The sequence below is a fragment of the Notolabrus celidotus genome, chromosome 23 (genome assembly GCF_009762535.1).
Source record: "Notolabrus celidotus isolate fNotCel1 chromosome 23, fNotCel1.pri, whole genome shotgun sequence".
In the NCBI taxonomy this organism is placed as follows: Eukaryota; Metazoa; Chordata; class Actinopteri; order Labriformes; family Labridae; genus Notolabrus; species Notolabrus celidotus.
In genome coordinates, this window is record NC_048294.1 from 8,399,633 (window position 1) to 8,423,962 (window position 24,330).

Sequence of the window (24,330 nt, forward strand, 5' to 3'; positions counted from 1 at the left end):
GTGGTAGATGCAATAAACTGCATCTTACTTCATATTTCAGACACGGGGAAAAAACGCAGCTATAATTAATCTACGGCTTCCACCAAATTAAAAGCCAAGATGTGTGATGACCTCATTTCCTCAAAAAGCTTTTTTTATGTATTTCAAATCTTTGTTGAAGCTAAATCTAATCTGCTGTATATTTTTAAAAAGGTACATCTGTTTTATTTAACAAGAACAAGTTTAAACCGGTCACAAACCAAGACTACATGACACTATCAAAGAAATGAAGGCCCTCATGTACCTACCTGTATGCGCACACTCATCCTCCTTGTCCACATGAGGCAGCACTGACTCATCTCTGTTTCCCTGCCTCTCTCCTGACTCAGTGTCTCCTCCAGGTAACTCACTGACTTCTTTATCATCCCTCTCACACTGTCTCTCCGTTAGTTTGATATCTGAGCAACAGTGCTGCCCTGTTTCCATCTTATCTTCAGTGCTTGTGCCAGTGCCGTGCTTTGTCCCGCTCTCTGTTCTGACCTCCAAAGCAGCATCTATCACCTCTGATCTTTCCTCTTTTGTTCTCTCTGTGTTATCAGCAAGGAGTGAATCAATGGTCTAACATGGCTCCAGTGGTCTTTCCGTGTGGTGCTTCTCTCCTGTTTCACTCACAATCTGGCCCATGTCCTGAGAGTTCTGAGCTTGGTAGTGGTTCACCATGTGGTCTTTCATTTCTGTAGATTCTAAGATCTTTTCTGGAGTGTCAGTCTGACATCCCACACGTAGCTCTTTACTCTCAAAGCCAGGTGGATGTTCAACTTCTTTAATTTCAGGTACATTAAATCTGATATCGAAGACAACCTTTTCTTTCTCTCTAAGCTTTTCCCTGTCAGTATCACAGTCTAAGCTTTTGTCTTCAACTCTTATTGAACATGGGGTAAAATACTGCTCTAAGCTAGTTGTCTCATTGGCTTTTAAGAGCCAAGTTCCTCCCATTTCTTCAGCTGATCTTCTCTCCTTTATCAGGGTATCATCCCTATGTCGTCTCTCTGTCCAGATATCTTCATCCTGCATTTCATGTTCTAGGCTTAATTTTTGTCCTGTGTCTGCCTCCCCAACTAGTTTTTTCATCAGTGCAGGTAGCAGTGCATCACAGTGGCTCTCCTGTCGTAAAGGGAGATGAATCTTTCTGGTTTTGACTATTTCAGATTGTGGTAGCTGATACGTCACGTCTTGTCCTCCACTAGTGGCCTCTTCAGTGTGATGATAAAGAGGTTGCTTCCACTTTTCTTGACTATCTGAAGCTACTTCATATCTTTGGACGTTCCAGCCCTCTGTGTCTCTCTGCTCTTCCTGTGCAACGGATGAGTTCTTATCTGTCTCTTCATTTTTGTCAAAGCGAGTTGAAACTTGCTGACAAGCGAAAGAGAGCTCCTCCTCATGGGTGTTTTGTTGCCTTGCGGTGGGGAACAAAACCTCATCAGGGCCCTCGACATCTGGAGAGGGACTGAGGGTGAAAAACGGCCTGAATTCTTCGCTGAAGCTGTGAGGATGAGAGGATAAGAGGACTGTGTATTTAGAAATCCAGCAGAAGTTCATGGATAAATACTACAACTACTACTACTACTACTAAAAATATGTTATGGAAGTATTAAAAGGGGAAATATCAAAAAAGCAGAATGCTTCTTTATCTGCTGAACAGGAAATACCCTAAAGCTTGTTGTATTCATACATTAACACACTCAAAACCCGTGAAATACAATCCTCAATCCCTTTGACACTCACTTTCCCCACGGTGTAGCTGTACGTTTAAGACTCCTGGGTGTTTCGAGGGATAAAGTGGGTCTGTCTCTACGGAAGGATGAAGGCACAGACTCAGTCACCTCACGCTGACTGAAAGACAAAGTCTGGCTTGGCTGATGTGCAGGGGTTTCAGAGTACTCTCCTTGGGAGCACTGATTATAGGCATCAGCCTCTCTTTGGAGAGTTGAATCCCAGCAGGAGGAGGAATAGGAGGAGGCCTGGGATGACAGGGAGCGGGCCGGTGTCTGCGAGCGCTGATAGTAAGCAGAGGTCTGAGAGCTCTGCTGCTGAAGAGAGGGGTCATGGTAGGAGGACGCCTGGGGCCTGGACCACAGTCTGAACCAGAAAATTATCAAAGGCATCATTTAAAAGCATTTTTTTAAGCCCACATTAACTATGTAAAGTAATTCTCACCATTGTCTTGATTTAGGAAACAAATTAATGTAATCAAATATGTCTTATGATCTTCACTTAAAATGTATTATTCAAATGAAGGCTGCACCACAGCTGTGTAGTCTGAAACCAGGATTTAGAGGTAGAAGACCGTTGTGATTGAGCCGAGGGGGACACAATAGTTTGAGATTAAATAAAAGAATCCTTTTGGAGCTCAATCGCAATCAACATGTTAACACGGACAGCCTTAATACTTATACACTGTATTTATAATTAGAACTGTTTCACTGCAAAGAGCAAACTGCCTCTGAGCCAATCTGCTCATGTAAAAAAATCTATGAAGGTCTACTACCAAGAACCATACAAAATAAAAGATAAAAACCTGTCCTGAAAAAAATATTTATAGTGAGTCATAATTGTGAAGGGGAAAAAGTAAAATGAACTACCTACCATATCAAAATCCTCAATAATTTAAAATTATGATATTAAAGTAGTAATTTCATGATGAAAAGTCAACATAAGGAAATGAAAAATACAATAGAAATATGTGTTGGCTCTGCCTCAAGGCCATCAGTATTAAGATGTAGAAGTCCTATATTTTTATTTTTGATGGATGTGACTGCTGCTGGGGATAAGTTTAAGATCATGAAATCAACTTCATGGGGTCAAAACAGTGTTCTTAAATGGAAATCCCCCACACCTCCTTCCCATGTGTTGTGCATAAAGGACATTCTTCACTTTGTGGAGCTAAAGAGAATCAGACACTTAGTGAGCGGCTCCCTGAGAGAATTTCACAGGATGTGGGACTCATTCTTTAAGAATCTACCGGAGCTGGACTTCTCTCTCTCTGAGATCCCTGATAAGATGATTACCTTTTTTGGTAATGTTCGAAAGTGATGTTGCGGGCGGCAGAATCACCAGTAACATTTTTCTTCCCCTTTAAATTATTTATTTAGGGCCCGAGCACCGACAATGTCGGCGAAGGCCCTCTTGTAACCCTAAGGATTATTTTTGTATTATTTTTCATTGTATTTAATTTAATCTATTTTTGTATTTATTTATTTACTACTTTATTTTGATATTTATTTATACATACAACAATTTGCATACACTTCTCTATATACTTTAAATCTTAATATAAACTCTACTATTATTATTATTATTATTATTATTATTGTGTATCACTCTGTCTGTGTATACTGTAATGTCAATAAACAGGTCAGTGAGCGAGAATAATAAACAACCTTCTTTACACCGTGCACAGAGAGAAATCAGAGAGTGGCATGTTTGACTATCAAAATAAAGCAGGTTGATATTTTAGGTGTGTTAAAGGGTACACGGGGCAAAAACGACTAAGAGAGATAACAAGTATCGCTTTGTCCATAGGAGATGCCAAAATCAATACAAAAAAATATTCACGGGAGCTTTTACAGGAGAATTGTGAGAATTATGAGTTAAGTCAAAAGATGGAAGTGTGAGAGAAGGTCTTACACATGAGAAAAAAAAGCAACCATAGGGATTTTCTTCAATCAGTAAAATGTTCTTCAATGCTATTCTATTTAAAGCATATATAAAAGATATGAAAGCCTGTTTTCATATTCTACTTTATCTGCCTCACCGCTCTGCCTCGCCGTCTTTGCTCTCCTCTTCACTCTTCGTCCAGCTGCTCTGAGCCCAAGACTCCCTCTGGCTGCCATAAAAGCTCTCCGCTGATGCACACACAGCAAAAAAAAAAAAAAAGGAAACGATAAACTCTCTGGGCCCATCTGAGAAACCATAAAAGTCTAAAAAGTCTTATATACTATGCTTAATTGTGCAGAAAAGGGGGAGGAAAAACTAGCTTGAAATGTCAGTGTGACTGTACATCATTTTAAATCTCATACTTACAATAACTGGCCTCAAAGTCTAGCGTTTTGTTTTCTAATACACAGGATCTAGTACTGTAAGAGCAGGCTTGATTAAGTAATAATGCATGTTATGTTAATTCATTAGGTAGGTATGCCAGTAGATGTTTTTTGTTGAGTAACTGAAGCTCACAACACCTACGACAGGCTAAAAATAACATGAGGCTCCACAAAGCAACTTTTGTAAGCGTCATGCTTCTGTTTCAATCATCCCATTTACATAACAGCAGCTAAAACATGTGAATCAGTCTTTAAATTGAGTCCCTGATAGGATACTTTCTAAAGATGCACACTTCCTGGCCTGACTGACTTTGCCTGTGATTGTAGGAGTGGCTGCGGATGTTTCTGGCCTCGTTTAGACTCTGCGCCCGTAGAACAGCCAGGATCTTCTGAGCCGCCTGAGACAGAGGTCCAACAGAGTACAACCTGCTGCTAGACTGATCCATTTCCTCCCAGTCAGCCTACTCTCTCCCTATCTGTTTGTCAACAACCAAAACAGGACAAAGAGGAGAGTTTGGTTAGTAACACAGGCACATACAGCAAGGTGTTGTACAAGGAAACTGCCCCAGGTACGACATTAAGCTCATTTCAAAAACTTAACAGGACAAAAACTTTCACAACTAAACATCTTTATAGATATTACACTTTATTTATGAAGTGACTAAATAAAAATAAAGAAGGAAATAGAGAAACAGAACAAAACAAGTGAGAGAGTTTGTTAAAAATGTTGGAAATGAACACTCGAATGAATCCCAATCATCAAACAACCATCTCCAAAATTGTGTTTTCCCAAAGATAAGTCCATGAAGTGATTAACTCTGCAGTTCTTCATCACAGTGCTGATGAACTGTTGATCAGCTCTCCTCATTAACTCCGGCAGGTTTCTATTTCCTCGTCATTTTGCCCTCCAAATCCTCCACCACTTTCTGCAGCAGGCGTGCATCCAAGTGAAAGTAGACGTATAAGTCCCTCTCCCGCCGGAGGAGGGCGTTGCGCTCAAGCTGGGAACGCTTGGCTTTCACTTCCCCCATGATCTCTTGCATTAAAAGCTGCAAACTCTGCAGCTGAGATTCGGTTTCCCCAAGCTTGGTCGTGAGCTCCTGGAGGGGCACAGAGAGAGGGGTAAGAAAATCAAGACATGAAGGAATCGGGACAGGCGAAGTGAGAATACATTTGAACCTACGCAGGGACCAAAAATTAACAATCAGATGCTTGAATCATTGTAAAGAGTCAATCTTTAACTTTAATCCCTTAAGATTATTCAGAAATGTGGGAGTATATGTTGCCATCAACACTTTGCAGCAGGTAAAAGTCAGGAAAATTCACTGCGTGGGACTTGATGAGAAAGATGATGTACATATGATGGACTCAATTAAGCTGCACCACACTCTTCTCTGCTCACATGGATGTTCTTCTCCTCTCATTCCTTGATAATGCAGAAAGCTTTGATAGAAATGCTAAAACCTCTTAGTGTTGGACTCTGCTCCCCCCACCATAAACATTACACAGTGACAACATCAACATCCTTTTTTGCCTCATGTTCTGACTCCGGAGAGTCCCCCACCCACCTGCCAGACAGGGTAAACTGCACACTTAGACCAGCTGTTTCCAAACTTATTAGCCCGTGACTCCCACAATAAATGTGCCAAAGACTCGCGATCCCCACCCTCCCTTGAAGTCATAAAATGTTTCTTCATAAAACTAGCCTACCTGGACGCATATGTAGCTGTGATTACTGATGATGCTACCAAATAATCTGCTGATGCTTCTGTTTATGGGCTGTTAACTAACCCTAACCTTAGGATTCATCTGGCAACGAAGGAAGGCAGACAACTAACGAAACATTTTCTATTTGCAAATATTTATTTCAAATTTAAGCACAATTTTTGATATCTTTACAATAATCTGTAAAACATATTTTTTTAAATCAATCTGGTAGAAATCTTGCCATCCCTCATTTGAATCTCCACTTTGGGAACCACCGACTTGGAGGAACATGTGAAAATAACAATTTTTGAAAATTTCAGGAGCAGGCTGTCCTGAAATTTTCAACACATTTTGAGGAGTGCATATGTGAAAAAGGGTTTCAGAGAGACTTTCATCATGCAGTGTTTTTCCTCACGTGTCTTTATCAGCTAACTAACACTGTGATTCAGAATGAGTGATAAAAAAACAGGAGAAAAAAACACTGAGCAACCAGCTTCCCTCACCACCAGTGATGAGTAATATAAAAACCAACTCACATCTATGTTTGCTTCTGCTTTCTGAATTGTTCACCATTAAATAAAAAGGAAACAAACCCACCTGTGCATAGGGACAGAGCAGCTCCTGGTCAGCAGAGGCCGTTGGACATACCTGCGGCCCTAAGACCAGCTGCTGGAGCTCGGTGTACATGGCCCTGTGGAGCGCCTCACAGTCGCTGTAGAGACGAGCTGCGGTGTAGTGCTGCTCCCGGCCGGCCCCTGCCAGAGCCTCTCGGGTCACCTGGAGGTTTCCTGCGAGGTCCTTAGCAGCCTGATCCAGAGCCTCGTACGTACGGAAAGGCTCTGATCGAGTGTGGTCTGAATTGTGGTCAAGGATCTGGAGCAGTCTGAGGGGGGGAATATGCCAAGTGCACAAAGCAGCAGAGGGAAAGTGAATATTAAAACCTTGTGTTTTCTTCCACTATCTTTTAAGATGTGAAAGCGAAGTGACTAGATAAGGTGTTAGGTTTTAAGTGTATCTGGGTCTTCTTACCTGCTGAAGGCTGCATCCTTGCTGCAGATGATCGGGTTTGGCCTCGGGTTGATAGCCAGTTCAGGCTGTGCAAGGGACTCGATTCTCAGGGTTGCAGCTTCACCTTCCTTCGACAGTCTGCTGTATACATCTCCCAGCTGCTTTAGACACGTCCTCCACCTCCTCAGCTCCATCTCCTGAGCCAGGCGCACCAGGTCAAAGGATGCCTTCTGGCGGAGTAGGAAGTCCCGTACCTGGGTGGGAAAAGTCGTAAATTCAATATACTTTGAGTGTTGATTCTTGTTTCCTTATGTCTTATGAGAGCTGATTAATGGCTGACCGTAATCTGTGAGATAAAGTGTGGTGAATGTGAATGATCTAATAGTCAAATAACCCGATTCTGTCTGGAGGTGTAGTAGTCCTGTCTTGCCACTTGCAGGTCCAGGTCTCCCCTCACGACAGGCACATTAAGCAGCCTGGCCGACTCCCTCAGGGTGGCAGGTACAGGTCCATGGAGCAGAGCCTCCAGTTCCGCTTCCACCGCCTGCAGCTCCTTCCTGGATACAACCTCCCGGACATGCAGTGAGGAGGAGGTGGAGATGCTCTGGTTGAGGAGAGAAAATGATTTGAAAAGATTATTATCAAAGAACTAAAGAAAGCACTTCATGGATCATGGAAACATACCACACACGTCTACTTTACCTTAGTAGAAGACTTCTCAGAGAGCCAGTCCAGCCCAGCTATGAGGCTCTTCTCCTCTGCTGTGGCCTTCATCAGCTGATGCTGAGCCACAATATGGGACCACTGAAGCCTGGCCATCTCCGTCCTCCTACGCTCCACCATCCGCTCCTCCCTCTCACTCCCTTCAGGCTCATTCTCTTCTTCCTCTCCATCTTTGCATAAACTGAGGTCGAGCACCTGAAAGCGCTCAGAGCAGGACGTCTCAACGATGTCGGAGATGCCCTGGAAGAAATGCTTCTGTGTGAAGGCGGTGAGTGTTTTGGTGTTGAGCTCCTCCTGATGCAGGTAGAGGTCCAAAGGCAGCTGAGAGAGGAGCACAGCGGGGTGTTTGGAGATAGATGGAGCCATAGGTTCTTCTGATCCTCTTTGCTTGGCGTCCTGAACTGGTAGGTATGAAGACAGCTTAGACACCTCTTCTGTTAGGTTCTGCAGAAGAGTGTTGGTGTCGGCATTCTCAGCTCCAATGGAAGCACTCGCCTCCTTTAGCTTGCAAGCAGCACTCTCCAGCTCTGCAGTGAGGCGCAGGTCAACATCTGCACGGGAGGTTGCTGCAACCTGCAGCCGGTTGAAGCGTTTTTGCTTCAGCTCTTTCTCTTTACGCAGAGCCTGGAGTTCTGCCTCCAAGTCCTCTGTGGCCACATCCTCCTCTGCTGCAAACACGGAAGATGAGGATGCAAAAGAGGGGCCTAAAATGCTGGCACTGCTCCCGTCTGAAGGTCCGATGGTTTTCAGGACTTCGCCCAAAGCTGCTTCATCCAGAATCGGCTTGCCGGACTTCCTTAGCTCCTGGAAAGCACGCACTTCCTCTGTGGTGAGAACGTTGCTCCGGTTGAGGGTCCGACAGACGAAGCGCAAGAAGTGAAGGTTCTCCGGAGCGCAGTCGAACAGCCAATCGAACTCGGAGCCCTTCAGTGACGATGCACCGGGATACCCTAGACGGCCCAGGGCCTCCACAAACTGGCCACCGTCTAACATAATGGTTCAGCACCCTGTGCCCTCCCCACCCTTGTTATTGTGCTACTCAAGTCAGTGACACAGTGGCACAAAGTGGGTTGTGGAGGAGTAGGCATGAGACCAATACAAAGAGGATGAGAGTTTATAAAACAAGGAATATTTATGATCTGTTAAAACAAAGGATATTACATTATCAGTGGTAGACATTAGCAGAGTAATTTTACTTGAGTACAGTAATTTCCCCATTGCAGGATGAATAAAGGAGTATGTTATCTTAAGTACATTTTTTGTACTTAACCTGAGTATTATTTTTGGGGGAACTTATTACTTTTACTCCACTACATTCAGAAGACAATTATTGTACTTTTTACTCCACTACATTACTATCAGTCCTGTTGTTAGTCACTACTTTTGCTTTGAAGTCAGCTCATGAATTTCCTTCTCTTTTCTGAAATCTGATCCCTAAGACAGTAAAATGTGTTTGTGTAGTTCTGTTTGTCTCAGTGGTTTAGTTGTACCTATATATCGTGCGTCTCCACGGTTGAAAGTGGAGCAAACACAGAGCAAATTTCACTCAGATCAGGCAGTTCATTTAGAGGTGGTAATGATGGCTATAATTCTACACCTGAGCACCCATGGTCATATCTTCAGCCCGTGTTAGAGGTTTTTGAAATGAAGAATGATACGTATCGTTTGAAATGTTTTCCCTGTTTCCCACTCTGCCCAAACATACAAACATTCACTGTCCAACCTGAGAAAGTGTGTTGAGCTACGTAACATTTGTTTCGTTCCAGATGAAAATTTCAAACTAAGTTGTCTGTGCTTGGAGTAACTTTTGCTTTTATTCCATGGTATAGTTTTTAGATATTTCAAGTAATGGTTTCTAGATAAACATAATGTGACAGAATGTACTCCTATGTATTCTTGACTGCACTGACATATTGTGAAATTTCAACATTTTTAGATTTCTTAAGAAGTACTTTGAATACGTAAGTATTTTTTTTTTTAAAGTACTCCAGTACTTTAACTCAAGTAATAATTCAACAGAGCAACTTTCACTTGTATTGGAGCAATATTTGACCTGATGTATCTATACTTTGACTTAAGCAATGAGGCTGTGTACTTTGTCCACCACTGTACATTCTATAGATCTGAACCTATACTAACTTTTCTCATGATACACTTAACTGCAGATTTACCTATAGCACTTTTCAAACAACTGAATTCAAAATCATCAAAAAATACAACAACAGTACAATGTACACAGTAAACCATCACAGGAGAGGTGTGATGTTAGCTGTATTTGACGTAAAGTGTCAAAATTGACGTAATTTCACTTTGGAAGAATTTGTGAAGCTCTGAAATGAGCATTTTGACTAAGAGTAATTCAATATAAGTACCTGTAATATACATTTAGTCCAGCTATTTAGGGCTAAAACAAAGTAAGCTAGCTAGCATAACACTCTCGGGTACACAACCCTGTTTACGCCTTAAAAAGTATGAATAACCTGCTACAACAGTCATAACTCGCACCAGGTCCGTCTAAAACAAAGCGTCCCCGGTTAATCTTACCAAATTGAGTCATATTTTATCGAAATTCTCTCTCATATACTCACATTTTAACCAGAAATCCCTTTCTCTTCGCATCAAGTCTGTACAAGCTAGTTTCAAGCTCGCGCCAACATCCAAACTGACTGTACGTACGCAAGCAGGAAGGACGTAACGTTCTACGTCATACATGTGAGCACTGCTTCATGCCTCCAGCCAATCAGATTCACGCTTTAAATGTGACTCCCGCCTTCTCTCCTCCCATGCTTCTGCCATCCTAGAACTGCCTTTTTCCTCAGTGCCCAGTTTCCTCTGCCATTTCTTGGAGGCGAACGACTCTTGGTGAGTATAAATATATAAAGCTGTGTCGGTATTGTTTAATTTCAAACGTTAAAGCTGCAGAGTAATATATATACGTATGAGAGGGGAAAACAAGCACAGAAAATCAAGTTAGGTAACTTCTCGTTGGCTTTTTCCACCCTGTGTCACCATACTTCAAAGTGCTATTAATAATGATAGTTACAATCGCACTTCCTTTCACTTACTCACGTTATCTTTAAAAGTGTGTTTGAATTATGACTTTGCTGCTATGCCATGTATAACCATTGGTGAGGTTGAGTTGTGCAATCGAAAATGTTTTGTACTTGCTTCCTCCTATTTTAATGTTTGTGTGTGAGTGTCTGCATGCATGTTTGTGCAGTGTATGCATTCCTCTGTAATAACAGTTTTGCATTGCAAAATTTAGATTTACTGTATCAATGCAAACAAAGTTGGTACAAGTTCATCTCAAATACCTAAACTGAACTATCCTCCTTACTATCCCCTTTTCTGATCTTTATGTTTGAGTGAGGCTTCCTTGAGAAATTGCACACTTTCTCTTAAATTACCCCTCTAATAAAAAGATTGCACATACAGTACAGTGTGTCTTGTATGGAGCCCACATGCTGATGATGCACAAGGGTTACCATCTGTCTCATATCAAACAACTGCTCCAGCCTTTACAGCTGCTATAAACAAAGAACCATGGTCCAAGCTAAGTCCTGGGTCCTGATCAAGCACTTTGATGGCTTCCCCAAGAACAGCGACTTCGAGCTCAAAGTGGAGGAGCTCCGTGAGCCCAAAGATGGAGGTAGAAAGATGTCTGATTCCAAACACTTTAAATGAATCCATACGTGATTGATCACTGTTGTTTTCTCTCTTTTTGTTCCAGAGGTGCTCTTAGAAGCAGTGTTTCTCAGTGTTGACCCGTACATGAGGTGAGTAGGAAACAGCATCTGAAAACATTCTCATTTGTCACAAAGTCTTCATGATAAAATATATAAATGTAATGTAATATGATGTAATATGTGTGTCCAGGCCGTTCAGTGCATTTCGCATGAAAGAGGGAGATGTGATGATTGGGACTCAAGTGGCCAAGTAAGAAAACACACCTCCACTCACTCACACACATACATCATTCTTTTTATCTGTCATGCTCTTCCATGCAAGCAGGTCCAGTCCTGCACCTGTGACTGATTACTGAGGCCTTTGATTCACACTCACTGAGAGGAACGAACGAGAAATGTTCTTGGCTGGAAGTTCAAAAGCTGTTTTTGTTTATAATCATGCAGAATAAATTACTTAGCGACCAAAAGAATCTGTTGTTTTCTACAGCCAGATGTTGTGTCTTTTCCCGGCTTTGTTGTTAACCACTGTGCTTGAAACTAATGGGTCACATGGTTTGAAATCATTCAGTCATCTGAGACAGAAGACCACTGAAGAAAAACGTTTATCCCATCCTCTGTTTTTGTGTTTTGTTTTTCTACAGAGTGATTCAAAGTAAGAACCCAGCGTTTACCGTCGGAAGCCATGTTATCAGTCGTGACGGCTGGAGGACCCACTCCCTCAGTAACGGGACGGAGCTCGTTCCCGTCATGCCCGACTGGCCGAAGGACGTCTCGCTTTCCCTGGCTCTGGGTGGCATCGGCATGCCGGGGTGAGACACATGTTACACACATGGCACTGGAAACAGACAAGTAGCATCTGGCAGCCAGAGATTAAAGGACAAGTCATTTTCTCATGCACAATTTACTGTCACTTGTTGTTTTCAGTGTTTACGACAGTTTGACAGGCGATAAGCTGGGTGAGATAAATCTTTAGCACCAAAGAAATACATAAAAAAACATCTTGTTCATTAATGAAAGTTTAAAGAAGCAGCTCTGTGAGATAGAGGAAGTCAGCTAGAAGTTTTAACAGCTACTCCCATGTGTGAACTGATGCTGGTTTCACATAGACAAACTTCCACCATAGGTTACATATCAGATCAGATAGACACATGTATTTCACAATGCAGTTTAGTTCTTGACTGTATACAGTTAGTCTGTAAATAATGTTTTCTTACAGCAGTGGCAGAGCCAGGAGGTGGCCTTGAAATCTGATTGGCCATTCCAGTGGCCACCCTGAAATTCTTAACCACGATTGGCCATTTGCCTTGTCAGAGGCATTACTTATATTGAAATCAGATATTTGGGTTGTGTTACAACAAGCTGCGGAGACTTTAGTTTCTTTACATTTTAATATTTCTTTTGTTGATGCTTTAAATGTTGACTTTGGACATTCACTTTCATTTTGAGTCCTTAGAGAGGACTGAAATGTTGCCACTCTGTTGAGTTATTTTTCTAAGTTCAAAATCAGCAACAATATAACATTTTTAAGATTATTTTATACAAGAAGTTTAAGTAGATGTGATTAGGGCCAGCCCTACAGCAGTCAGTGCCCCAGTTTGGCCACCCCTACAGCAGTCAGTGCCCCAGTTTGGCCACCCCAGTCAAAACAGTCTGGGCTTTGTCACGGCTTCACAGTTAAAAAATGGCAGACCTGGGGTGCTGGTTTTGCTCACCCAGTAGAGCAGGCATCCCGTGTTCAGAGGCTTTAGGTCACACCGGTCATAAGACATACTCCTGATCCTGACAGGATTTGGTGCCTGTCATCCCCCACATTTCCTGTCTCTCTCTCTCTCTCTCTATCTCAAGCTGTACTGTCAAATTAAAGCTAGAACCCCCTCCTAAAAGGAACTAAAAACCATACCTAACTCTCAAACTGAACTTCAGCTAGCATAAGTATTAGTCTCTAGAAAGAAAGAAAAAGCCTCTTGGACATTAGAAGTATTTCGGCAATAGAGGGAGTGGTTTGGCTCAGTCAGTATAGCTGACAAAGTCCTTGATGCACTAGTAGCTGGTTCAATTACAGTAAAGGCAAAAAGTGACTAATGTATCAGAAAAATATCTGATAGCGCTGTTTATTTCCAGATGTTCAAAGCAGGGTTAAAAAATTTGATGACAAGAGGCAGTGATTCAAAACAACAGAGTCTACAGAGGTGGTCTTTTGCTTTTTCATATTTTAGAAACAAATATTAAGTTAAAGTGTTGGATGTCAATACTAAACACAGAGTTTCAAATTGTGAGGTGAATGTGTGTTTGAGTAATCCCAGGATGAGACTGAAGGCTCTTCTAAAAACTAGCTCTAAAAGTCACATAAGAATTCAGTGAGATCAACACAAGATTTGTTCAAATCCTGAAATCACGATTTCTTCATCTCCTTAAACGAGCGAAATAAACGTAAAACTTACCAAACAGAAACGTCCAGCTCTGTTCTCTGTTGCTAAAGATTCTAGGTCACATGGCAGCAGTAGAGGAGGCTTCTAGAGCATAGACATATAAAAATTAGACGCCGCATTGGCTGCTGGGGCGCAAGAAATACGTCCGCCATCTTGGTCCGGTCATCCTACCCATGATCCTACCTGTAAACTGAAGCAGCAGAGACTTCAAGATGCCAGAGCACTGTGCGGCAAAATACCTATCATACATCACATATATCACATATCAGAATATTCTATTACTGTTAAGCCCACTATGAATATTAAAATACGCCAAACTATGTGTCCTGTATCATACCTACATTGCAGAGGAAAAAAAAAAAACGCATGAAAATCAGTTTAGTATTCAGCGAGTTATGATTGATTAAATGCGCTGACACTTAATTGCGCCTGCCAAACAGGTTACACTGAGTGTAGCGGGTGACTGGACCAAGATGGCGGCTCCACGGCTCGTTTGCGCCAATATGTAGTAGCAGTCGATGCGGCGTCTACTCTTGGTTCTAGAGTGCTGGGATCAAGAGTGCCAAGAAGCCTTAAAGAAACAGGAGCTGAAATAAAGCGTTTCAGACAGAGGTTGAAATGTAATGAACATAAAGGGTGAGAAGTTGTTTTTAGGGACTATCAGATATTGGGAGAGCAGATTGTGAGGGGTCAACACCAGAGCAATGTCTGAATTTGTACCCAAACAATATTGTTGTCAGGCCTTAGGTAGTCTTGGGATGAGGGGTCCAACTATTCTGGTATTAAATCAGTAGTCTTCCAGAAGTCAGACTTTTAAAACACAGATACATACGCAGAACTAGAACTGGCCTCTAACTCCAAACCTGTCCACAATATCACAGTGAAACTGGTCAACCCCAACAGCTGAGTTTTGTCTTCCTTCGACAACATAAACAAGTAAGACTCCAGATGTTTTGTCCATTTGTGACTTGAAGTCACTTTATAAACACTGTGAACTAATCTTTGAAGCAAACTCAAACAGTTTACGTCACAAAAGCAACGAGGGAAAAATGTAACGTGAGGTTTTCAGGCTGGTTTTGACTCTTTCCCCTCCTCTCCAGACTGACGGCTCTGTACGGGATTGAAGAAGTCTTGGGCCTCAAGAAAGGCGAGACCCTCCTTGTGAACGCCGCAGCGGGGGCGGTGGGCTCTGTAGTGGGCCAGATCGCCAAAATCAAAGGTTGTAAGGTGGTCGGTTCAGCCGGGTCCGATGCAAAGGTGGCTTTCCTTAAAGAACTGGGCTTCGACGATGCTTTCAACTATAAGACGGTTGGTTCTCTGGAGGAGGCGCTGAAGAAGGCGTCTCCTGAGGGATATGACTGCTTCTTTGAAAACGTAAGAAATTATAGTTAGAGGTCTAAGCTTTTTAAAGTGTCCCTGTTTGTTTACAATGTAGTTCAATCTTTTCTTAATAATAAAAGTGGATTTAATATCTTTCATTTTAGGTTGGAGGTCCTTCTTCAAGTGTGGCCTTGCAACAGATGAAGAACTTTGGAAGAATAGCTGTGTGTGGAGCTATTTCTACATACAATGACACCACCCCTCAGACAGGTGCGAATCTCCCTGCTTACATTTCTATATTTATTTTTATTTTTTAAATTAAAACCTCAGTTTCAGTGGTTGATGGCAGAAAGGTTCAAAAAACAAATTTTCAAGAGCAACAAACCACAAATCAATCAATATCAGAGCTATAAATAAACATACATTTGATTTAAATACAGCATAGTGTGTCAGAATTGTTCCCTTAATTCAACTTTAAATGTTAAAAAATTTGTCCTTGTGTGTAAACCTTTTCACCCTCTTCTCATTTCACTGTCAGATGATTTTTCAGTCACTAGAGGGCGCCCTCGTGTTACTGAAATGTCAGAGCTAATGCATCTCTTCTGTAACAAAGTTTTATTATTCTTTTTTTCAACACTCCCTCTCTCTCTCTTCTTCAGGCCCGTTCCCACACTTTATCATGATCGTCAAGCAGCTGAAGATGGAGGGCTTCATGCAGAGCAGGTGGGAGCACAAGCACCCCGAGTCCCTGAAGAGGCTGATTGGATGGTTTAAAGAGGTCGGTGACTCAATCAAAATCTCTGTCTTTGGTTATTCGATAGTTGATTGTCCGAGTTTTGGGAAGTCCACATTTCTGCTTCTTCTTGTGATTTCTTTTTTTCTGCACCCACAGGGTAAACTGCAGTGTCGGGAGCACTTGACGAAAGGCTTTGAAAACATGCCAGCTGCATTTATGGGGCTGCTGCAGGGAGATAACATCGGCAAGGCTGTCATCGCGGTCTGATGTGAAACCCAGGATTAAGAGAGGGATCAGTGTTATCAAAGATTTACACGTTATTACAGGTTGTTTACATGAAGGACTAATAGATACTCACGGTTAACCAGATAAACTAACGTAGTTACATTAATGGACAGGATGGACATTAAGACAACACGTTGTGGCTATAAACACTAAAAGAAGCACTCCAGTTTAGAGACTCAGTCATGAAGGGACTGAGATGTGACAGGTAATTTTCAGTTCTGGGTAAGGAATCTTTTAGAGTTAGGTCTGCAACAAAACCTTCTACTAGGTTAGTGAAGTTTTTTTTGCCAGTTTTAATGTTTTTTCTTTATAATCACTAAAAAAGACAAAAATGAACAATTGACTTTTAGAAGAACCAGAATTAGAGACACAAATCTGACTATATGTCGGTCGCAGTCACAAGCAAATAGCAGGAAGGGAAGTGTTTACTTTTTTGACCACCATCCAGACAATAGTCTCCATACTGTATTAGGACAACACAAGACTCAACCATTGTTTACTATGTGCTTTGTATTTAGTGGGAGCTTTTCTACAGTTAATAAAATTTGAGCCTTTAAAAAAAAAATTCTATTGATGTCATTTATTTCACTTGTGTGTTGAGCTTTATGGTGAAAATTGTATAAGTCTTTACAGTTCAGAACTGTTTTGAATGTTTAAATACACTGCATATGGGAATTGGGCATAGAAAGAAAACCAATTCAGGATGTCTGTTCATTTCAATCCTTTAAAAAAATGCAAATCTTATCTAAAAAAAATTCTACTTTTTTTCTCCCTAATTCTGGACTTTTTAATCCCACAAATTCTGGACTTTTTTCTAACATTTGGGACTTTCTTCAAAAGAAAATTGGGACTTGTTCTCAAAATTTGGGGACTTTTTAATCCCACAAATATGGGACTTCTTCTCTCACAAATTTGGGACTCATTCTCACAATTTGGGGGACTTTTTAATCTCAGAAATTTGGGAGTGTTTTTATCGCAAATTTCTCACTTTAAAATCTCACAAATTTGCTAACTTATTTTCAAACTTTGGACTTTTCCCCCACAGATTTGCAATTTTTTTTCAAAAAATAAATTTGGAAGGGGCACTGGTGGCCTAGAAGTCTAAACACCCCACGTATCTAGGCGATAGTCCTAGTCGCAGAGCTCGCCGGTTCGACTCCCAGCCAGTCGACCATTTGCTGCATGTCTTCCCCCATTCTCTACTCCCCATGTTTACTGTCTCCCTTCAGCTGTCCTGTCAATAAAGGGGAAAAAGCCCAAAAATATAACGTACAAAAAATAAAAATAAAATTGGGACTTGGTCTCAAACTTTGGGGACTTTTTAATCCCACAAATTTCAGACTTCTTCTCTCACAAATTTGGGACTCGTTCTCACAATTTGGGGGACTTTTTAATCTCAGAAATTTGGGAGTTTTTTTATCGCAAATTTCTCACTTTAAAATCTCACAAATTTGCTAACTTATTTTCAAACTTTGGACTTTTTGCCCACAAATTTGCAACTTTATAATCTCGCAAATGTGTGCCTGTATTCTAACAAGTTTTGCAGGTTTAATCACAGAGTATTACTCTCCTCCAGCTCTGTTTTGAACACTAATTTGAATTTCAATTTACTATGCCATCTGCATCTGTCAGGGTTTTAATGAATGTCAAAGAAAAATGTTATAGTCCTTAAATAGGGGGGGCAGTCAAAACTGAATCTGTATTTTGTTTAAAAAACTAATTGAAATTTAATTATAGAGAAAATGTCTTTATATAATTATGCATATCCTGTAAGTTTTTTCTTTTTGTTGATGGTTATAATTCTATAATAAATGTAACTTTTAATAGTCATGACACCATTAGAAGGAATTAAGATACACTTCATAGAGATAATCGGTCCTTTTCTTGATGGTCTGCTTTGTTTTTGTTGGTCATAATAAGGTATAGGCAGAGCCGTGGGAAGTGGCTTTAAGTTGGGGGTGCTGTAGTAAGAGGTGCAATATTTTTTCTTTTTGCATTTAGGTTACTTATGCAACTGATAGGCTATAGCGCACATACATTTTATTTGTATTTATCTGGTTTGAATACAAGCTTTCAAGAGAACTTTTTATTATAAAATCACATCAATAACGACTATAATACAGGCTACTTTAATATGTATCAAATACCAACTTGCAACTTCCATACCCTGTTGTACAGCAAAGAGAAGCCAAACCTGGTAAAACAGACCCATAAGGCAGTAAAGCGCATTGAACAGAACTTATCCAAATACGTTTAGTTTTTAAGCAGGCACACACACAGGGTCCATGCATCGGGTTATTTTAAAATGATCAATTTTTTTAAATTGCTATAATAATTTCTCAAATCTTCCTCAGGCATTACATTTTCAGAAAATAATACAATGAAAATGATTTTAAAAAAAAACTGTTTTATTGTGTTAATTAATGTATTTATTTCAATTTATTTATGCATTCAGAAAAATTTGTGTGATGCCTTTTCCAACAGGGGGTGCTGCAGCACCCTCAGCACCCCTTCTTCCCACGGCCATGGGCATAGAATCAGAATCAGAATCAGAATCAGAATCAGAATCAGCTTTATTCGCCAAGTATGCTTGAACACACAAGGAATTTGACTTTAGTAAACTGTGCTCTCTTTGTACAAGGCATAAGAATAGGAATAAGAATAAGAACTACAATAAAAAATAAAATAAAAATATAATAACAATAGTTAGTCATTTAAATCTATTTCATAATAACCACATACAAATAAGAACAATGCTTTTATTCTTCTGAGAATCAACCACTTTTATTTTTTAAACAACTTCCACCATGGTTCGTACTTCTGTTGGCTGACTTGATGTAAGTTGTGAAAGCTCTGCTCTCGGTTCCCTCCCAAATGGTTCCCTCCCAAATGGTTCCCTCCCCTTTGAAGAAAAGGGACTACTTAACTCAGACTGCTGTAGTATCTGACACAAGACAGGTTCACACTCGACAGTCACCATGGTTCGCTATGTGGAAACTTTGGTGAGTTTTCTTCTGTTTCATTTTGATTAACTTACTTGTACAATTGATAAAAACAAGCAGAAGTTTCAGGTTCACAGATGTTCGGGACTGTATGCCTACACCAGCCTTTCGACACGGTTGTGGTCGATTTCTTTTCTTTTCTTTTGTATACTTTATTTTTGTAAACAGACATAGTTAGACAGCACAGCTCAGTGAAACAGAAACAGTAGGTCATCTATACATCTTAGTTATAATAGTGGAAATACAGTCAGTTCATGCAGTTATGGCTTATTAATCCTTCAAGGCTACGTACACAGTCCATTTCTCCCAGTAATGCTAACATTTTTCTCTTCTAAGGTTTAGTGAGTAAGTCATTCTTTCCGTATGTTCAATACTAGACACGATTTCTATCCACTCAGACTCTGTTGGAGGATTGGGTTGCAGCTACTTTCGTGTCACTGCCTTTTTGCTGGCTGCTAATAAAATCTTTATCAAATATTTATCCTTAACTGAGAGGTGGGCTGCGATGTTACCTAGATAAATTGATGAAAATGAGCAGTCAATCCCTGCTCCAAAAATGTTTTGTAATGCCTTAATTACTCCCCCCCCCAACATGACTTGATTTTTGGGCAATCCCAAAATATGTGAAAGTGGTCTGCCAGCTGTTCTCCACACTTCCTCCAACACAGACCGTTTCCAACCTCAGCTGTTTGTACATTTTGTTTTTTGGGTTAGAAAATACCTCATTACATTACGCCAACAGAAATCCCTCCAAAGACCTGGGGTCTCATTTATAAAGGTTGCTTACGCACAAAACGGGGCCTGAAATTGGCGTACGTCAGTTTTCCATCCAAGTTTGTGATTTATAAAAAACAAACTTGACGTGAAAATGAGACTACCGGTAAGCAAACTCTGACCCAGGCGTACGTACATTTTAGAGGCAGGGGGAAATTGGCGACGCAGTTGGTGAGAGGGGGAACTGAAGTCAGATTATATTTTGATGCCTTTTACACGTTTCATTCATTGGATAACAACATTAACAGACCCGTGTCACCATCATCACTAAAATCTACACATTCTATTTGAATGTGTGTCTGTGGTCAGTCGTTTCCAATAAGCTGTCATTAAAAGATAAAAGCGTGACTTAAAGTTCATCAAATATTTAATCAGCTTTGTCTCACCGTCACATTTCTCCAGTTTCTCCAAGGGTAGAGGAAACACACGGGCCGTATCCTAACGTGTTCGTCGGGAGGTAAAACCAAAGTAACATCAGAAGACGTAAATAAGCTGCCGAGCAAAGTGACAGTCATGTTTTCAATGTTTCTAACGCTGTGCAGAGTCATTGAGTGTAGTTATACTTTATATAAAGACTGCTGTACGACGCACGCGGAGCGCAGATACGCAGTGACTGCTGCCTCACACACTGATCACATCTTCATCACCTGCATGTGTTTACTGTGTTAATGAGAAAAGTGTGGAGTAAAGCCATGACCGGTTCTCACAGTTATTATCTTACATATCATAATAAGTCCTGGATGGGGGATTCTTAACACAAAGGTTAAGAACATGATATATGCACAAATAACAATAATAGTACAAATCAAAATAAAATAAAATAAATAAACCAAAAATGAAAAATAAGTTTCTGAACGAATTGAGGAAAAGATGTCATGATTTCTTAATGAGGAAGCACTGGATGTAAAATAAGATGTGAAAACACAACACAGGAAATTAAACTCACCAAAATAAAATAAATTAATAAGACAATAAAACACTAAAATATGAAACCAGTAAAATAAATTAAGATGCTATACTTAAAAAAGTGAAAAAAATGTGTTAAAAGTTAAATTTGAAGTGAGATTAAAATGGTCGGTCTTGAGTTTGCTTTTAAAAATGTTTACGCTCTGTGCAGCCCTCAGATCTTCAGGTAGGGTGTTCCACAGGCGTGTGGATATGTCTTCTTTCTGTAAAACATAAATATACCTGCCTCTCTCTCTGACACAAAGTCAGACTTCTTGTAACAAAGACTTGCCAAAGAGTCTTTATAAAAGGCAGGGCACATTTTTAAGGCAATTTGCGTTGCAAAATATGCCTGGCTAGCTGCCCAGAGCACGTGCAAACCATAGACTGTATGCAAACACAGCCTGCTGCTGTCTGTACAGACAAAAACTGTCAGTCTTTATCTATTTAAATATGGAAAAATATGTAATAAAACCACACATGTTAAGAATATATTATGCTTAAGTTCAGTGTTTATACCCATTGATTTATTATTCGTTCTGTAGAGTTGCATTCGGAATAATTTAAAAACAAAAAGCCTTTCTGATGGCAAATTTCACAACATGGCATACACTTACACCGTATTAGTGTTTGGGTAGGATTGTCTTAAGTTAGCATGGTGGAGTTCACCCCATCGGGCATGATTGATAGCATAGCTGATAGTCAGTTCTCAAAATGGAGCAAACCAGGATCCCCTGAGGGTAAAACACTCAACAACCTGTACCTTTTACAACCCCACTTCAAAAACAATTCACCTGTCCGCTTAAGTTTGTATCACACACCCCTGCTCAGGTGTCACACAATGACAGTGGGGGTAAGAAATATGAAAATGTGTTCAAAGTAAAGAAATCATAGCAGGAATCTCCCCTATGTACTACAGAGTGTGAAGAAAAAAGCGGCAAAACCTCTGTAAACTGGATCATGACTTGAGAACCAAACCATTGAAAATTCCATCTTACATTTATATCTATCCAGGGCTCTGTGGAATACAACACTTGCATCTTCAATGTTAAAATAAAATGGTAAATAAGTTTGAAAAAAAAGTACGGTAATTAAAGACGCTGCAATATGAAGTTCTGCCTCAGCAATTTACAGATGTTTTAATGTGTTTTTGTTTTGTTTTTTTAATCCTGTGTAGGATGAGTTCAAATCGATCCTGAAGGAGTCTGGAGGCAAGCTGGTGGTGGTGGACTTCACAGCCACATGGTGTGGCCCCTGTCAGAGGATAGGCCCAATTTTTGAAGTGAGTGGACAACGTGGGCACTCTTCAAAGTTACAGTTAAATGATTTATTAGTGTTTCTAAAAAAAAAAGTATAACCAAAGCATGAGGGGCTTGAAGTGGGAGAAGCCTTCATAAAGAAAACATTTGATATCTTTGCAAAAGCTTGAAGACATGAGTAAAGTGCTTGTGTTTTTTAATAACCGTGTTTTGTTCTTCTTTTTAATTAGCAAAAATGCTCCCATGGGTCTTTTTACCACTGTCATGTTAGAGCAGCCATCATGTTCAGTCCTTCTACTAATCATCATGAATTTATTCTCCTGCAGGCATTGTCAAAAAAACCTGAAAACAGCAACGTGGTTTTCCTGAAGGTGGACGTTGATGATGCTTCAGTAAGTGTCCATAAGGACCACAGTTTGGGGATTTGAATTTGTGATTGTGACAAAATATTCATCCAACTTATCTGAAACATGTTACTGGAATCAAATTTAAAATGAGGATATGTTTTTCATAAAACAATCACATTTTTTAATTTCAACATTTGGTTTATTGTCTGGTTTATCGCTTTTTTCAATTAGATATAGGCCTAATCATTAATCAACATTTTACACATCAACATGTTTATTCTCCTCTATTATCGGCCTAACACTTCTACAGGATGCTTCTTACAAGTTTTAATCTGTTTGGTTTGTTCCTGTTAGCTTGAATACTATCAATACATTTCTGTTTGTTTGTTACTGTTTAGTCCTGGTCCGTAAATCTTACTGTTGTCCTCTTTGCTCTATCAGGAAGTAGCGCAAGAATGCAAGGTCAATAGTATGCCTACATTCCAATTTTACAAGAATGGAGAGAAGGTAAGGATTTCAAGCAAAACAAATATGAAATAATGACATACAGTGTCATTTATATAGAGTTTCTGCTTTAAGCTCAGTTTTGGTCTCCACCAACTCCTTGTAGTGTCTGTTCAGCTGCAAAAGGTCTGTTCATTTGACAAGCTAGTTTTTAATTGTCAGCTAACTGTTTAAAGAACATCAGAGCTTTTCTGCAAGACTTGGACCGTTCAACAATTTCCTCTTGTAGGCGGACAAGATTACATACCGGTCCAGACTTGTGTTAAAAGTTTTTCTGACCATAAATGAGACAAAAATTAAGTTCAGTATAATTAGTGTGTCCAAAAAACAAGTGTCAGTCTCAGTGTTTTCAATATGTCTCTTCAAGCAATATTTGATCTTATTACAGCAAATAACTTTAGTGGTCAATATGTTTGACTTCTTTGGTAAATATTCTTCAAAGGTGACATATCATGAAAAAAATCGACTTTTTAATGGTTCTCCACCTGAAATATGTGTCCCTGGCATGTCTACAAACCCCCCGAAAATGACAAAAATCCATTCTGCACCTGTTTTGATTTCTCCACCTTTATGTAAATGTGTGCTGAAACGAGCTGTTTCAGTTTTCAGTGTTTTTCATACGTCACAACGCCATCCGGTCTGTAACAGAAGTCAGAGCTCGGAGCTTGTTCAGCCCATAGACTGTATAAAATACAACTCAACCCCTCCTCCGTTTTTCATTACCTGCACACGTGTGCTAACAAGGGCGTGGCATGCTAGTTGAAGGCTGTCTTAATAAACACAAAGGTTGGTTTTACTCCCCACGTCTGCAGATTTGAAGATCTAGTGGATGATTTTTATTTTTCATGGAAAAGTGCTAGTGCTAGTTAGCATAGCCACATAGCTACATGTTCGTCGCTGTGTACCAAGACACACATCAACATACTGACAAATAAAACAACAAGAAACACAAAATCTGTGACCAATCGTTCAGAAAGGTCCTGCTGCAGGCGCCTCTCCGTCAGGATCAGATTCTGGATCAGATTCAGAGGGTTGAAGTAACGCGGGTCTGTGAGCAGTCGTGTATATTCAGCCAACATGTAAACATTAGATCAACGTGCTGGAGAACCGAGGTCACATCCACTTCCTGAGGGGGCGTGGTCAGAGAGAAATCAGACTGTTCTGAGCAGGGCTGAAAAAGAGGGGTTTACAGGCATGCCAAAATCTGATTTCAAAGTGTTTTTTTTGAGCAATAAACTTCAAAGACATGTTTTGGGGACCTCTTAGACCAATATATTTTGATAAAAAATAGCATAATATGTCACCTTTAAGAAGTTGTCCTTGAGCCCTAACGTCTCAGCTAAGTTCAGGTTATCTCGTTTGTAGAGTTTGTCAGCTGGAGAGCCAGAACAACGAAGCAAAAAGAGAAATTGGGGCTTCTGTGTTTGGCCCAAAAAAGCCTGTTATTGTTTTATATTGTACTCTATCGTTGTATTTTTTTAACTTCTGCTGTTTTTTTTTACTTTTTGTGTTTCAGATCGAGGAGT

The 24,330-nt window shown here is 40.2% G+C and overlaps 3 protein-coding genes across 13 annotated transcripts in view; 2 read left to right on the forward strand and 1 right to left on the reverse strand.

Moving 5' to 3' along the window:
- Positions 1 to 10,304, reverse strand: part of poln (polymerase (DNA directed) nu) — a 93,965-nt gene extending 83,661 nt beyond the window's left edge. Inside the window, exons 1-6 of one of the 10 annotated variants that reach the window (XM_034676254.1) lie at positions 10,106 to 10,236; positions 7,497 to 8,552; positions 7,189 to 7,398; positions 6,816 to 7,048; positions 6,435 to 6,669; positions 4,782 to 5,179 (exon numbers count right to left, since the gene is read on the reverse strand). In XM_034676254.1, coding sequence (XP_034532145.1) covers positions 4,964 to 5,179; positions 6,435 to 6,669; positions 6,816 to 7,048; positions 7,189 to 7,398; positions 7,497 to 8,510 — 1,908 coding nt within the window. In that variant the 5' untranslated portion in view covers positions 8,511 to 8,552; positions 10,106 to 10,236 and the 3' untranslated portion in view covers positions 4,782 to 4,963. Of the gene's footprint in view, positions 1 to 287; positions 1,523 to 1,764; positions 2,119 to 3,793; positions 3,885 to 4,389; positions 4,556 to 4,781; positions 5,180 to 6,383; positions 6,670 to 6,815; positions 7,049 to 7,188; positions 7,399 to 7,496; positions 8,553 to 10,105 lie in introns of those variants that run through there. The other 9 variants (XM_034676253.1, XM_034676245.1, XM_034676251.1 and 6 more) reach the window with 9 other exon arrangements.
- On the forward strand, positions 10,248 to 16,538 carry LOC117807166 (prostaglandin reductase 1-like). Its single transcript, XM_034676256.1, has 9 exons — positions 10,248 to 10,379; positions 11,033 to 11,166; positions 11,248 to 11,293; positions 11,394 to 11,453; positions 11,845 to 12,012; positions 14,733 to 15,006; positions 15,117 to 15,222; positions 15,612 to 15,730; positions 15,845 to 16,538. The coding sequence occupies exons 2-9, from the start codon at positions 11,061 to 11,063 to the stop codon at positions 15,953 to 15,955; spliced, it is 990 nt and encodes a 329-aa protein (XP_034532147.1). The 5' UTR covers positions 10,248 to 10,379; positions 11,033 to 11,060; the 3' UTR covers positions 15,956 to 16,538.
- A 2,317-nt stretch (positions 16,539 to 18,855) lies between these two features.
- Positions 18,856 to 24,330, forward strand: part of LOC117807171 (thioredoxin-like) — a 5,812-nt gene continuing 337 nt past the window's right edge. Inside the window, exons 1-5 of one of the 2 annotated variants that reach the window (XM_034676262.1) lie at positions 18,856 to 18,975; positions 21,872 to 21,976; positions 22,280 to 22,345; positions 22,742 to 22,807; positions 24,321 to 24,330. The exon at positions 24,321 to 24,330 is cut by the window's right edge and continues 337 nt beyond it. In XM_034676262.1, coding sequence (XP_034532153.1) covers positions 18,952 to 18,975; positions 21,872 to 21,976; positions 22,280 to 22,345; positions 22,742 to 22,807; positions 24,321 to 24,330 — 271 coding nt within the window. In that variant the 5' untranslated portion in view covers positions 18,856 to 18,951. Of the gene's footprint in view, positions 18,976 to 21,736; positions 21,756 to 21,871; positions 21,977 to 22,279; positions 22,346 to 22,741; positions 22,808 to 24,320 lie in introns of those variants that run through there. The other variant, XM_034676263.1, reaches the window with a different exon arrangement.

Coding starts and splice junctions, on each gene's coding strand:
- LOC117807166 (XM_034676256.1), top strand. CDS start 11,061: ATGGTCCAAGCTAAGTCCTGGGTCCTGATCAAGCACTTTGATGGCTTC. Junction 12,013..14,732: donor GGTGGCATCGGCATGCCGGG/GTGAGACACATG, acceptor CCTCCTCTCCAG/ACTGACGGCTCTGTACGGGA. Junction 15,223..15,611: donor TGACACCACCCCTCAGACAG/GTGCGAATCTCC, acceptor TCTCTTCTTCAG/GCCCGTTCCCACACTTTATC.